Genomic DNA, 16439 nt, shown 5'->3' on the forward strand with positions numbered 1-16439 from the left:
CAATATGCCAAGACGGTAGGGTACAATAGGCGGTCCATTCTGAGGGCACCAAGCCTGAAACCACTGCCCATAAAGAACTCAGCTTCGCCCGAAGCCGAGAAAACTTTAAAAGGAAAATGCACCATGGACACTGACCCGCAGGTAGTCCAGAGCCGAGCTAGAGACCGCAAAATCGGACTCAACTGAGCCAACAGGCCTCCAGGAGACACCGTCGCCCAACAGTTGATCCCTCACCACTCACCCCTCACTAAAAAAAGGGAACATCAGCCTAAACTCCCAAAGGCATAGGGCCAGGAGAACTGAAGGAAAAAACCAAAAGGTCACAAATCCATAAAGGTAAACCCCCCAGAGCGAGCCCAGCTCACAAGTGCCCAAAAGGGTCCCGACAGACAAGGGGAGACTACGCATAGACCAGGAGAAAACAAAGGTATAGGACCGGGCATAGGAACAGAGAAACCTTTCTCTCAAACGTTGTGCAAAAGCACCAAAAGACAGCAGAAGACGGATACCTCACATATTATGAACTTGGAACACTGAAGTATTCCGCTACAAAAAAACCTGTAACAGACCCGTGTAACAGACCCAGACGAAAAACCCTGAGTCAAGAACATGCTGCCAATCTTAGGATGACACAGAGAATACTTGCAGAGAGCAAAAGCGGCCAGCAAAAGAACAGTTTGCATAAGGCAACTCCCAGACAGAGGGCACACTTTAGGCAATCCAAGCCACCAGACCTACCCACAGGTCTTCCAAAAAAAGGTGGAATCCCAAACTCCATGAGTTCCCCCAAGAAAGAGAAGTGACACCCAGACCCTGAGATGGAGCAATCCCAGACCCTCTGCTTGTAAGCTTAGGGAGCTAGCTATAGTTGCTAGGCCCACTTAGATCCTGGAGATGACAACGTCTCTCAGAACCCACTCCCAGCCGGGCCAGCCCCAGCAACGGCAGGTCTGAAACAGGGGAACAGAAGAACCACAAAATCAGCTCAAAGATGAGCGGAAGAATAGCCACAGCAAATCCAATAGAGCACGGGTGCAACCCGACTCCTTAGAACAGACAACAGGATCGTAGACCCAAAGGATCTAGCAAAAAGGTCCAACTTTGTCTTGAAATGAAGCCAGCAAGACTCCAAATGGAACAAACAACCCAGAGAGAATATCCCTCTCAGCTAGGGAAACTCACAGGTCCCATCTCCTGATCCAGAAGAAGCCCTAAGAAAAGGACCACATCTCCATAAAAAGGAGACTAAGCTCTCACCCAAGCAGGGGAAAGGGCTAAAGGAGAGATCAATCCCCAACCCAGAAGCCCTGTTGAAAGTGATTCCCCTAAAAACTAGCCTGCTAACATGCAACCAATGTGTAATAGTAGCAGCAGAGACACTGCAAGTCCATTCACCTGCAGAGCAGTGAATTCAATGGATACTACAGCAAGCTGACCAAGCGAAACCGCCTAAGGTGCAAAACAAGCCCAATGTGCAACCGTCTCAGAAGACCTGGCCAACCAAGACCAGGTCAAGTAATCTAAATAAAAGGACATTGTCCAAGTTTCCAGGAACCCAGAACCAACCCTGGAGCCTAAGGTAACAGTAACAGCCCACAACGGGATCCACAAGGGAAAATGCTGAGTGAAACTCAGCAACCGGAAGCCCCAGGGAGAACAGGTCCAAACCCCCAATTGTTTAAACAAACAATACTCGCAAACTTACCACCCCGTCTGAAATAAAAACCCAGACCAAAGGGGATACTAGTGCAATATCCAGATTAACCCGGATTACGAGAAAAACTTGCAAGTCCCAACCTAAGGAAGAGACCACCCCTTACCGAAGTCCCACACTCCATAGGAGCTAAGGCGGTAAAAGTCGTACAACGACACTAGAGCTTCTAGACTCACCAACAGCCTCAGCACAATAAGCAAAGGGGAAACCTCGAGGACAAAACCACTCGAGCAAAGGCTGGTCTCCACATCGCCTCCGTACAGGTGGATGATCACAGGGAGAAAGGGGTGCGAACCATCCCCCGTTTTGGGAGGAAGCCCAAGCAGACCACGCTCAGTGTACCTAACAGGGAACAAACATCTCCCAGGCCCCTAAAAGGAGACCTAACATGGAGATCTCAGAGAGAGAGACCAAAAAGTCTCAGAAAAAAAGCTAGACAGTACACAGCCGATGTGCAATAGCTGCAGCTGAGTACATTCTGCAAACCATCCGATGCAAGGCAGTTGAACTACCCTTCAAACTACTAGCTGTTGAGGGCCAAGTCTAAAAGGACAATCCCTGAGCCTCAAAAGAAAAAGGCCAAACCGCTCACTCAGCGGTAAGAAGGCACTAAGCCCTCCAACGCTCCACCACATGGGGGAGGAACTCTAGGGTCCGACAATACCATACACAAGAGAGAGTGAAGCAGCGGAAACTCCACTGACCCAGTCATCCAAATTGAAGGCTATAAGGACTGAGACAACCCTTCCTGCCTTGCAGACCCTCAGGTCCTTTAGAATGCTTAGTTGAATGTAAAACAAATGATAACATGAGCACTCAGCGCCTCAACAGAACCAGCCAAACAGAACGGCACCACGTGTCTGAACAGCCATGAGACAGAACCGAACCCAACAGGACCAGCCTGCAACCCTGCAACCCTAACCGTCAAGCTGCATAAATCCTCCCTCAGAGGGGAAGAAGGGAAAACAGACAAACATAGGACTAACATGTCCCCAAAAACACTTCCACAGAAGTAACAGAGAGTATCGATCCCAGTTTAAGATTCCCGAAGGAAAAACATAATTTATGCTTACCTGATAAATTTATTTCTCTTGTAGTGTGTTCAGTCCACGGGTCATCCATTACTTATGGGATATATTCTCCTTCCCAACAGGAAGTTGCAAGAGGATCACCCAAGCAGAGCTGCTATATCGCTCCTCCCCTCACATGTCATATCCAGTCATTCGACCGAAACAAGACGAGAAAGGAGAAACTATAGGGTGCAGTGGTGACTGGAGTTTAAATTTAAATTTAGAACTGCCTCAAAAAGACAGGGCGGGCCGTGGACTGAACACACTACAAGAGAAATAAATTTATCAGGTAAGCATAAATTATGTTTTCTCTTGTTAAGTGTGTTTAGTCCACGGGTCATCCATTACTTATGGGATACCAATACCAAAGCTAAAGTACACGGATGATGGGAGGGACAAGGCAGGAACATTAAACAGAAGGAACCACTGCCTGTAGAGCCTTTCTCCCAAAAACAGCCTCCGAAGAAGCAAAAGTGTCAAATTTGTAAAATTTTGAAAAGGTATGAAGTGAAGACCAAGTTGCAGCCTTGCAAATCTGTTCAACAGAGGCCTCATTCTTAAAGGCCTAGGTGGAAGCCACAGCTCTAGTGGAATGAGCTGTAATTCTTTCAGGGGGCTGCTGTCCAGCAGTCTCATAAGCTTAACGAATTATGCTACGAAGCCAAAAAGAGAGAGAGGTGGCCGAAGCCTTTTGACCTCTCCTCTGTCCAGAGTAAACGACAAACAGGGAAGAAGTTTGCCGAAAATCTTTAGTTGCCTGTAAGTAGAACTTCAGGGCACGGACTACATCCAGATTATGCAAAAGACGTTCCTTCTTTGAAGAAGGATTAGGACATAATGATGGAACAACAATCTCTTGATTGATATTCCTGTTAGAAACTACCTTAGGCAAAAACCCAGGTTTAGTACGCAGAACTACCTTGTCTGAATGAAAAATCAGATAAGGAGAATCACAGTGTAAGGCAGATAACTCCGAAACTCTTCGAGCCGAGGAAATAGCCATCAAAAACAGAACTTTCCAAGATAACAGCTTAATATCAATGGAATGAAGGGGTTCAAACGGAACACCTTGAAGAACTTTAAGAACTAAGTTTAAGCTCCACGGCGGAGCAACAGTCTTAAACACAGGCTTAATCCTAGCTAAAGCCTGACAAAAAGCCTGAACGTCTGGAACTTCCGCCAGGCGTTTGTGTAAAAGAATAGACAGAGCAGAAATCTGTCCCTTTAACGAACTAGCAGATAAACCCTTTTCTAAACCCTCTTGTAGAAAAGACAATATCCTAGGAATCCTGACCTTACTCCATGAGTAACTCTTGAATTCACACCAATATAAATATTTATGCCATATCTTATGGTAAATTTTTCTGGTAACTGGTTTCCGAGCCTGTATTAATGTGTCAATAACCGACTCCGAGAAACCACGCTTTGATAGAATCAGGCGTTCAATCTCCATGCAGTCAGCCTCAGAGAAATTAGGCTTGGATGGTTGAAAGGACCCTGAATTAGAAGGTCCTGTCTCAGAGGTAGAGACCATGGTGGACAGGACGACATGTCCACTAGGTCTGCATACCAGGTCCTGCGTGGCCACGCAGGCGCTATCAAAATCACCGATGCTCTCTCCTGTTTGATCCTGGCAATCAATCGAGGCAGCAACGGAAACGGAGGAAACACATAAGCCATCTTGAAACCCCAAGGGGCTGCTAGAGCATCTATCAGCACCGCTCCCGGGTCCCTGGATCTGGATCCGTAACAAGGAAGCTTGGCGTTCTGGCGAGACGCCATGAGATCCAGTTCTGGTTTGTCCCAACGATGAATCAGTTGAGCAAAGACCTCCGGATGAAGTTCCCACTCCCCCGGATGAAAAGTCTGGTGACTTAGAAAGTCCGCCTCCCAGTTCTCCATGCCTGGGATGTGGATCGCTGACAGGTGGCAAGAGTGAGACTCTGCCAAGCGAATTATCTTGGAGACTTCTAACATCGCTAGGGAACTCCTGGTTCCCCCTTGATGGTTGATGTAAGCCACAGTCGTGATGTTGTCCAACTGAAATCTGATGAACCTCAGTGTTGCTAACTGAGGCCAAGCTAGAAGAGCATTGAATATTGCTCTTAATTCCAGAATATTTATTGGGAGGAGTTTCTCCTCCTGAGTCCACGATCCCTGAGCCTTCAGGGAGTTCCAGACTGCGCCCCAGCCTAGTAGGCTGGCATCTGTTGTTACAATCGTCCAATCTGGCCTGCGAAAAGTCATTCCTTTGGACAGATGAACCCGCGACAACCACCAGAGAAGAGAATCTCTGGCCTCCTGGTCCAGATTCAGTAGAGGGGACAGATCTGAATAATCCCCATTCCACTGACTTAGCATGCATAACTGCAGCGGTCTGAGATGCAGGCGCGCAAATGGCACTATGTCCATTGCCGCGACCATTAAGCCGATCACTTCCATGCACTGAGCTACTGATGGCCTTGGAATGGAATGGACACGGCAAGCATTTAGAATCTTTGATAACCTGGACTCCGTCAGGTAAATCTTCATCTCTACAGAATCTATCAGAGTCCCTAGAAAAGGAACCCTTGTGAGTGGTAACAGAGAACTCTTTTCCACGTTCACTTTCCACCCATGCGACCTCAGAAATGCAAGAACTATCTCTGTATGAGACTTTGCATTTTGAAAACTCGACGCTTGTATCAGAAGGTCGTCTAGGTACGGAGCCACCGCTATGCCTCGCGGTCTTAGTACCGCCAGAAGTGAGCCCAGAACCTTTGTAAAAATTCTCGGGGCCGTAGCTAACCCTGTCTAGAAAGGCAAACCTTAGGTACCGATAATGGTCTTTGTGAATCGGTATGTGAAGGTAGGCATCCTTTAAGTCCACTGTGGTCATATACTGACCCTCTTGGATCATGGGTAGGATGGTTCGAATAGTTTCCATTTTGAACGATGGAACCCTTAGGAACTTGTTTAAGATCTTTAGGTCCAAGATTGGTCTGAAAGTTCCCTCTTTTTTGGGAACCACAAACAGATTTGAGTAAAACCCTTGCCCTTGTTTTGTTCGCGGAACTGGGTGGATCACTCCCATTACTAAGAGGTCTTGTACACACTGTAGAAACGCCTCTTTCTTTATTAGGTTTGTTGATAACCTTGACAGATGAAATCTCCCTTGTGGAGGAGAAGCTTTGAAGTCCAGAAGGTATCCCTGAGATATGATCTCCAACGTCCAGGGATCCTGGACATCTCTTGCCCAAGCCTGGGCGAAGAGAGAGAGTCTGCCCCCCACTAGATCCGTTTCCGGATAGGGGACCCTTCCTTCATGCTGTCTTAGGGGCAGAAGTAGGCTTTCTGGCCTGCTTGCCCTTGTTCCAGGACTGGTTGCTTTTCCAACCCTGTCTTTAATGAGCAGCAGTTCCTTCCTGTTTTGGAGCGGAGGAAGTTGATGCTGCTCCTGCCTTGAAATTACGAAAGGCACGAAAATTAGACTGTTTGGCCTTTGATTTGGCCCTATCCTGAGGAAGGGAGTGACCCTTACCTCCAGTAATGTCAGCAATAATTTCTTTCAAGCCGGGCCCGAACAAGGTTTGCCCTTTGAAAGGAATATCAAGCAATTTAGATTTAGAAGTCACATCTGCTGACCAGGATTTAAGCCATAGCGCTCTGCGCGCCTGGATGGCAAAACCGGAGTTCTTAGCCGTTAGTTTGGTTAAGTGCACAACGGCGTCCGAAACAAATGCATTAGCTAGCTTAAGTGCTTTAAGCTTGTTCATGATCTCATCCAATGGTGCTGTGCGAATAGCCTCTTCAAGAGACTCAAACCAGAAAGCCGCCGCAGCAGTGACGGGCGCAATGCATGCAAGGGGCTGTAATATAAAACCTTGTTGAACAAACATTTTCTTAAGGTAACCTTCTAATTTTTTATCCATTGGATCTGAGAAAGCACAACTATCCTCCACCGGGATAGTGGTGCGCTTAGCTAAAGTAGAAACTGCTCCCTCCACCTTAGGGACTGTCTGCCATAAGTCTCGTGTGGTGGCGTCTATTGGGAACATTTTTCTAAATATCGGAGGAGGGGAAAAGGGTACACCGGGTCTATCCCACTCCTTGGTAATAATCTCTGTAAGCCTTTTAGGTATAGGAAAAACGTCAGTACACACCGGCACCGCATAGTATTTATCCAGCCTACATAACTTCTCTGGGATTGCGACCGTGTCACAATCATTCAGAGCCGCTAACACCTCCCCTAGCAATATACGGAGGTTCTCAAGCTTAAATTTAAAATTTTAAATTTCTGAATCCGGTCTCCCCGGATCAGATCCGTCACCCACAGAATGAAGCTCTCCGTCCTCATGTTCTGCAAATTGTGACGAAGTATCAGACATGGCTCTCATGTCATCAGTGCGCTCTGTCCGTAACCCAGAGCTATCGCGCTTGCCTCTTAACTCAGGCAAATTAGATAATACGTCTTTCATAACATTAGCCATATCTTGCAAAGTGATTTGTAAGGGCCTTGATGTACTTGGCGCCACAACATCACGCACCTCCTGAGCGGGAGGTGCAGGTACTGACACGTGAGGAGAGTTAGGCGGCATAACTTCCCCCTCGATGTCTGGTGATAATTTCTTTACCGGTAAAGGCTAACCTTTATTTAACCCCTTAATCACCACAATGTACCCTGTATGTCACTGGTAGTTAAGGTTTTTTTTAGGACATAATAGCACAAGTCTAGCAAGAACACACTAATAATGCACTCCCTCCAGCAGGCTTTGTGGAATAGAGCAGTCTCAACGCTGGTGGCAAGACTGTGCTATAAAACAATCAAGTCCCCAAAAAAGGCCAGCGACATACAGGGTACGTCGCTGGTCCTTAAGGGGTTAAAGTAATATCAATACAATTGGTACACATATTTCTATTGGGCTCCACATTGGCTTTTAAACATAATGAACAAGCAGATTCATCTGTATCAGACATGTTTAAACAGACTAGCAATGAGGCTAGCAAGCTTGGAAATTACTTTCAGAAAAATTTCAAGCAAAGTAAAAACGCTGCTGCGCTTCTAAAAACACCAAAAAAACAATTACAGTTGAAATAACAATGAACTAATTCAGTTATAGCAACCAAATCTGTACATTAAATGTATGAAATTAGCAGAGGATTGCACCCACTAGCAAAAGGATGATTAACCCCTTAATACCCAAAAAACGGATAATCAATTTAACAGTTAACGTTTTTATCACAGTCAAACACACTGTCACAGGTCTGCTGTGACTGATTACCTCCCTCAAACATAAATTTTGAAGACCCCTGAGCTCTCTGGAGACGTCCTGGATCAAGGAGGAAGAAACAGGAAGACTATGATTGAATTTTAACTGCGCAACAAGGCGCTAACAAAAAGCCCCTCCCACTCATATTACAACAGTGGGAGACCAACTATAACGGTTTCTATGCAGAAAAATACATTAGCCATGTGGAAAAAATCATGCCCCAAGAGATTTATCACCAAAGTACCTCACAAAACGATTAACATGCCAGTAAACGTTTTTAAAAAACAACATTTCAGATGTTGTGTAAAGTTATCACTAAGCCTGCTACCAGTCGCTTCTACTGCAGTTAAGGCTCATACATTATTTCAGTATTAACAGTATTTTTTCAGTCAAATTCTATTCCCTAGAAAATAAATCGACTGTGCATACATTTACCAGCCTGATACCAGTCGCTACTACTGCATTTTAGGCTGTACTTACATCATATGGGTATCGGCAGTGTTTTCTTAGTCAATTCCATTCCTAGAAAATATTTTACTGCACATACCTCATTTGCAGGGGACCCCGCATGCTATTCCCTTTTCTGAAGTTACCCCACTCCTCAGAATGTGCGAGAACAGCCAGTGGATCTTAGTTACGTCTGCTAAGATCATAGAAAACGCAGGCAGATTCTTCTTCTAAATACTGCCTGAGAGAAAAAACAGCACACTCCGGTGCCATTTAAAATAACAAACTTTTGATTGAAGAATAATTAAGTAAAAACTCCAACTCCTCTCACGACCTCCTTCTTTGTTGAGACTTGCAAGAGAATGACTGGATATGACATGTGAGGGGAGGAGCTATATAGCAGCTCTGCTTGGGTGATCCTCTTGCAACTTCCTGTTGGGAAGGAGAATATATCCCATTAGTAATGGATGACCCGTGGACTGAACACACTTAACAAGAGAAATAATAAACAAATTAAGAGACATCGTAGTTGGAAAATAAGAAAATATAAGGCAACCCGTAGTTAACGCCCAATAAGAAAACAGGCCTACCACAGGACCAGCCAAACGGAGCCCTAATCTTCCAAAAAACTGGGAAGGATCTCAGAAAGAACAGTCAGGAGATTGCATCATCCTCACATGTCCAATGAGGTGCACCATTCAAAGCAGACTGAAAATTCCCGTATCCGAGAAGGATAGGACCATTTAATAACTGAAAAACATGTCTGAGAAAGACGCGAAGGCGCGCAACTCTGTAACAAAAGGCACAACACTCAGGGACAGTTACACCCGCAGGGAACTGTACAGGCCCTCCCCAAGGCGGAAGACCCTGGACAATAGGGCACGAGCACAATCGCGCATAACGTCTGCAGATGAATAATCGCCAAGAATATGTGAGAGCGAAAACGTGCTGCAACCTCCGGGGGGGGGGGGAACAAGCCACCCTGCGTGGAGGAATAATCATAATCTGGGTTACCCGCATGTGTAGAAGTATGGAGCGGTAGGGAACTCGCCTCTTGGAGGACAAGGCCCCCAGAGGTGGATGGCTCAGCTGACCCTTGATTCCCCGAGCCCAAGGAACCAGGCGCTCTATTACAGCACACCGAACATATCTTATTGACATGTGTCAACAAGGCCAATCCGGATTCTTCCCCGGACGAAGAATCTGAAATTTGAATAGTCTCAGCATCAGAATCCTCCATAACTGGATAGAGAATATGCCAATATGGACTATTTTAAGACAAAGCAAAATGGCACCTGACACCCACAATGGCTGGAGCACTCACCACCTCCTATGAACCAGACCCCTGCAAACTAGAATTTCTCCGTCGCCACACAGTCAGGAATGCGGAAATTGAGGACGGAACGTAATCACGCCCGGCCAGAAGGTAAACCATATAGTCCAAAAAAAGCGTGCCCCACCATAGGGTCGCGTCACTTCCAAAGGCCTTTATGTTCCAAGCCATGAGCCCATTTAACACTACACATAAGCAGATTGAATCACAAACATGATTAAAAAAAACCCTGTTCAATAACCCCCCTCAGGAGATATTAACCCTTGATTCCAAGATACTAAAATGAGACTCACTGAGACCCTTATGTTAAGTTAGTCCCGCGAGGCGGTAGCCTCTCGGGCAAACATCTGTAGTACAGTACATTCACGAAGAAATAAAATTAAACGATCTTACCGGAATCTACGCCGTGGAACAGGAACACGCCCCTTCAAGTGTGACAGATAGTAGCATCTCCTCTGCCATGGTCTTAAGAGAAGAAAGCAGGCAGCGGAGCGAAGTTCAACAACGCTGATTGCTTGAGGAGCTGTTAACATGAGTCAGGATGGTTTCACAGAAAGACTCTTCCTGCATCTCCGGACTCTAACTTTCATCCAAGCCCTCACTGAGAGACTGACAGGATTACTTAAAACTCCTGTCCCATGTCGAAGAGTACTACCCTCCATATGAGACAAATTAAATTCTGACACTTCTCTGCCAACCTCCTGGGACAAAAGGCAAAGAATGACTGGGGGGATGAGTAGAGTGGGAGGAGTATTTAAACCATTAGCTGGGGTGTCTTTGCCTCTTCCTGGTGGCCAGGTTCTTATTTCCCAAAAGTAATGAATGCAGCTGTGGACTCTTTCCATTTAAGAAGAAAAAAACAAAACAAACAAGCAAAAAAACTGTGAAGGTCTCACGACAAGAAAAACAGTTAACTGAGTTTGGCTCTTTTTAAAAAGCACATTTATATATTTATTTATTCATATCATCTTATTTACTTTACGATTGAGGCTGTATTACTTTATCTTTGTGGCCTAAACAAATGTGCAATCATTCAGTATACCAAATAGTACCACTGATTATTATATTGCACATTGCTATTAGTCTTAGCCTTTTTTTCCCCTCGCCACCTGCAGTATTGCTATCGGTTATACATATGCACGCACAGAATATTAAGTAAATAGTTCCTGATTGCACTAATACAAAATGGTTTTCATGTTTCAAGGATTAAGCTCATGTTTCTGGCGTAATGAACATAGTCTAATGGTTTATTGTGCAGTACTTTATCACAAAGCTAAATACAGTTTTGTTATTCTTCCTTACTACCGCAATGTAATACCCTAATATAAAACCGAAAACACAAACTCTATAACCGCTCTTAGAAGCACAGTTTATGGTGAAATAATTAAGACACCTATATCTTTGGAATAATGTGTCAGTAATGTTTTTTTATTAAATAAATAATTACACAAATAAATACACAAGTAACAAACAATCAATTAGAGCCTACTGTGCTAAAAATATACCCTACACAACTCAGGTAAATGAACACCCCAATTAACGTCAAACTTCTGCCATATCTACTAGAGGTATCCAGCAAACCCTTACAGTTAAAACTGTTAAATCAGGCAAGCCCCACCAATTACATTTGACAATTACAATAAGCCATTAATTAGGGAGGACAGGAACTTCTCTATGTTAAGGTCCTGAAAATTAAACCACTTCCACTTGGCAAAGTGGAGTCAAATTACCTCCCCCAATATGTGTCTCATGCAAAGTACTGCTATAAGGAAAATAAGTTGAAATATTCCACGCTAGTAATGTGTCCTGGTTGGGTAGAAGTATAACAATATTGGTTTAACTCATTAAATCACGTCTCTGTTCTAATGAACCAAATATACAACTAATCACAATATTCCCTCTCTGCAACCTGTCCAAACCTAAATAATTATAATAATAAAAACAAAAGAAAACTCCTTATATTAGCCTACTATAATCATGCAACTCTTTACAGACCGGCTGATTCACAAAGACTACAGCTACTGGCCTAGACACCTGTGCTATTTGACATACTTATGTTAGCTCACCATAGACTATGACTTGAGAGATAAAAGTAACAAACTTGTAATATAAGGGGCGAAAATAGAAGCACTGTTGATTGTGCTTGAGCGATGTTAACATGCAACAGTGCTATTATTTTTTAGCTCCACTTGTAATTTAGGCCACTGTGTTTCTGGAACAGCCTGTAGCAATTTTACATCATTATAGTTAGTATGTTACTGTTGACTATATAGGAAGAGGAAGCACTTTACCTTGTGAATGTCATACTTACAGGGATCCCAAATTTTATTTCATGATTCAGATAGAGCATGCAATTTTAAGCAACTTTCTAATTTACTCCTATATCAATTTTTCAATGTTCTCTTGCTATCTTTAATTAAAAAGCAGGAATTTTAAGCTTAGGAGCCAGTCCATTTCAGGTTCAGCACCCTGGATAGTGCTTGCTTATTGGTGGCTACAATTTAGCAAACCAATAAGCAAGCATTACCCAAGTTCTGAACCAAAAATGGGCCCGCTCTTAAAGGGACATTATACACTCATTTTTTCTTTGCATAAATATTTTGTAGATTATCTATTTATATAGCCCATCAAGTTTTTTTGTTTTTTTTAAAAAATGTATAGTTTTGCTTATTTTTAAATAACATTGCTCTGATTTTCAGACTCCTAACCAAGCCCCAAAGTTTTATGTGAATACCGTCAGCTACCTTCTCCAGCTTGCTCCTGTTTGTGTAAAGGGTCTTTTCATATGCAAAAGAAGGGGGAGGGGGGAGTGTCTTATTTCCTACTTGCAGTGGGCATTCCAGCTACCTTTTCAACAGAGCAAAACTGACAGCTTCTAAGTAAGTTTTTAAACCGCTTTATACTGGATTTTTATATCGTTATCTGTGCATCTTATTCTTTATAGTAGTGTCTATTACATGCAGTTATATGAAAATGAGTGTATACTGTCCCTTTAAGCTTTACATTCCTGCTTTTTAAATAAAGATAAGAAGAGAACAGAGAAAAATTGATAATAGGAGTAAATTAGAAAGTTGCTTAAAATTGAATGCTCTATCTGAATCATGAAATAAAACATTTGGGTTTAGTGTCCAGTGCAAAGTCAGTTTTATCTCTATGATACATCTTACTATTCAACATCACAAGCATTGCTAAATTGTTGTGATGTAATAAATCATACCACTGGGTTAGTATGTGATTTCAATAACTATATTTCAGTGTACTGTTGATTTACTCAAGGCTTTGTATCATTAACCCATGTATGCTTTACAATAGCCAATATCCTTCCTTAGCGCTACACCATTATGTTTAATTTATTCTATAAACTCACCACTCTTTTTTGTCATCTAGTATAAATAGGATCTTTAGAACCACGATAATTATGGCAGCAGCTTCTACATCATAGTAGATATTTCTTTTATGCACAGGGTCGAATGTCAAAACATTAGGTTTATCAAGACCAGCTTTCTTTACTATCCGGTGGGTCCAATGGTGGAGTTCATCTAAAAAAAAAAAAAAAGATTGCATATATTAGCTTACTGTATCATAATACACAATACAACCAGACGACCACAATTCCAATGAGCGGGTTTCATTTTACAGTTCAAAACCAATATGTTTATATTCGAATTACAACTTTCTAGCGGTAAACTAATTTGCATTATAGAAAAATTATCGCAAATCTATAAAATACCTAAACAACGAAACACATGTATGACTCATGTTATAGTATTTAAAAAAAAATATTATTTATATTGTTAGAAGTGAAATTAATGAATATACAGTATGCCATTCAATGTTTACAATCCAATAACCCAATTTGTTATGACTAGTGTACATTCTAACAGTTTCTCTAGAGTATGAATACAGGATTTTCAAACACATATCTTGTCCTTTGAAGATTAATATACTGGACCTTTACACATCTTCTGATTTTATCCGCAAGTTTATGTCGCCAATAATACTGCTTTTACGAATTTGTAAAAAAAAAATAAAAATAAAAAAATGTAGAGAGATAAACAATGTCCCAAATTTCAGCCACTAATACTCTTGTTCAGTGTGCCTCCCTTGACTATTCACAGGACTTGCAAACTCATAACATTCCAATCCATCAGGAAACCATGCAATAATACAATTATCATAAGTATTTCTAAAGCATTTGTGACACAATGACATCCCATACAGGTGGCAAACTTTGAGTATGTGCCCAAATTATTTTGACTGCAAATGATACAGGATTAATGTTCATAAAGATAAAAATTGAGCATTAACGATGTCAACAATTTAAAGGACATGGGGTATTGTTAACAAATTCAGTCCTCTCCCTCAAAGCATTTTAATAATTAAATTATAGCAGCCCAAATTGATTTTCCCTGCTTGCTATATCTCAATTACATGGTATACAAGGCCAAACTACTTAAACTTGATTTAACCTCATAAAAACAAAATTTATGGGGGCGGAGCCTGGCTGTGCCGGAGAATGGCCGCATTCTTTTAGTGCTCCTGAGCCAACAGCCGGCTAAATGCATCTAAAAGCTACTAAATGACTCAATACCTTATTATATTTGGCTCTAGGAACTGAGGAGAGTGGCTGGCATACAGCGCAAACTTCGGAGGCAGTGACTATAACCACATACAGAAGGACACAGAAGAGGCCCCAGCATGATCGGGTGAACTCCGCGCCATCTTGGGCTACTAGTGACGGAGGAAACAGCAGTAACTTAGCAGCGCAGTTACCGGACAAAGTCTTACTTGCTTAGGACTTGATATCTGCGGTCAGAGTTATCACCCCCCACGCGGGGACCGCAAGTTAGAGTGACAGCTCTGGCAACACAGCAAAGTGGAGGACGCTGTGGGGACACGTGGTGGCTGTGAGTATATATATCAGTCACGCAACACCGGGGAACCACAGAAGGGGACAGGGGAAAGGCTGTTGGGCCACGGGCCACTATACAGCGGATCAATAGCGGACGCTGTGAAGAACTACCTCAAAGCTTTGTCCGCAAAACAGTACAGGGGCACCTAGATAAATAACTGCGGCTCTATTTGTCACAGCTTAGGCCACGTGGGGGGAAGCGCACTAGTGTTCCCAGACCTAGCCGAGATTATCTGCTCCTTACACGAACTGTATAGTCCTGACATATCAGTGTCCTTTATTGTAGCAAAATTCTCTGTTTCCAGCACTGTCCCAACATAAGAATCAGTTGCCTTACTCTTCTTATACCAATTGCTGCACTACTTTTCTTATACCATTTGCTGCACTGGGGAGCCTGACGAAATAGATTGCCACTGCGTCCCTTCTTGCTGGTGCAGATTGCAGGACAATAATATACACCATCTGGAAAAACAAATTTATTGTCATAGAAAAGTGCCCCTGAGAAAGTGTGTGAACATGGCACAGAAGAAGCAGACTGGGGGGGACAAGGGTTCCAAAACAAGGAACATGAACTACTATATAAAAAGCTTAGAAACACCGGTCTGCGAAGATGCCCATGTGCAGCCTAATCTTGGGGAAGAAATAAGTATTCAGCATACCCCTGTCCCCACACAATTTGTCACTAAGGAGGATTTAAAACACTTATCATCTAAGGATGATATTAAGGCGATTTCTGCAGATATTAAGAGTCTCTTTAGCGAACTGAGGAAGGACATTTCTGATCTCTCTCAACGAATCTCCACAATTGAAACATCGCAAGATACAATGAGTGTCCAAATAAAAGACACTGCAGCCCAATCGCAGTACAACACCAATGTTATTCAGGGTCTCATGGAAAAGATAGAGGACCTTGACAACCGCAGTCGGCGGAATAATCTGAGAATACGTGGTATCCCGGAGTCCGTCAACCCATCTACCCTTCATGGGTACCTACAGGACCTCTTTAGGACCATCAAAGGTTCTCCCCTGTCACCAGAACTGACAATAGAAAGAGCTCACAGGGCACTGCGCCCCAAACCCTCCCCAAAAGCTCCCCCACGAGATGTTATTCTCAAGCTTTTGAATTTTAGGGACAAAGAAGAAATCCTTCGATGCAGTAGAAATAAACAACCGGTTCAACATGCTGGTATCACCCTGCAGGTCTTCTATGACCTATGACCTACAACCCTGCAGAAGCGTAGGGAACTACGTTTTCTTACATCAGTGCTACAAGAAAATAAAATCAACTACAGGTGGGGGTTCCCCACTTGTCTGATTGCTGCTTCTGGAGACAAGATGGCGATTTACAGATCGAGGGCAGATCTCGATTTGTTTTGCTCGACGCTGGGTGTCTCTGCCCAATACCCGGAGGATACATCAGGACCTGCTCCGGCTATGGAGGGGAGCAGTACACAACCATAGAAGGTTAGGTAAGACATTTCGTTTGCCTCTCCTTATGCACCAGGGTAAGAAAGGAAGTTTAATTTCCTCATGTGGACTCTCCTTATAGACAGCCTGCGGCAGGCTTGGACTCTCTTCTCTTTTTTCCCTTGCTTAATTTTTGCCCCCAAGCAATGCTATACTATATAGTTAGTCCAGGCTACAATATGAGAGACATTTATGGACCCACATGTTAACAATGGAACTCTAAAGCCTCCGCTCAGAACTGTAGCCC

The 16439-nt window shown here is 43.3% G+C and overlaps 1 protein-coding gene across 2 annotated transcripts in view; it reads right to left on the reverse strand.

The window, feature by feature from the left end:
• TAF1B (TATA-box binding protein associated factor, RNA polymerase I subunit B) overlaps positions 1-16439 on the reverse strand; it is a 316787-nt gene that overhangs the window by 118771 nt on the left and 181577 nt on the right. For both annotated transcript variants that reach the window (XM_053709699.1, XM_053709698.1), the window contains exon 10: positions 13181-13352. In XM_053709699.1, coding sequence (XP_053565674.1) covers positions 13181-13352 — 172 coding nt within the window. The remainder of the gene's footprint in view (positions 1-13180; positions 13353-16439) is intronic.

Source organism: Bombina bombina, chromosome 4 (assembly GCF_027579735.1).
Source record: "Bombina bombina isolate aBomBom1 chromosome 4, aBomBom1.pri, whole genome shotgun sequence".
In the NCBI taxonomy this organism is placed as follows: Eukaryota; Metazoa; Chordata; class Amphibia; order Anura; family Bombinatoridae; genus Bombina; species Bombina bombina.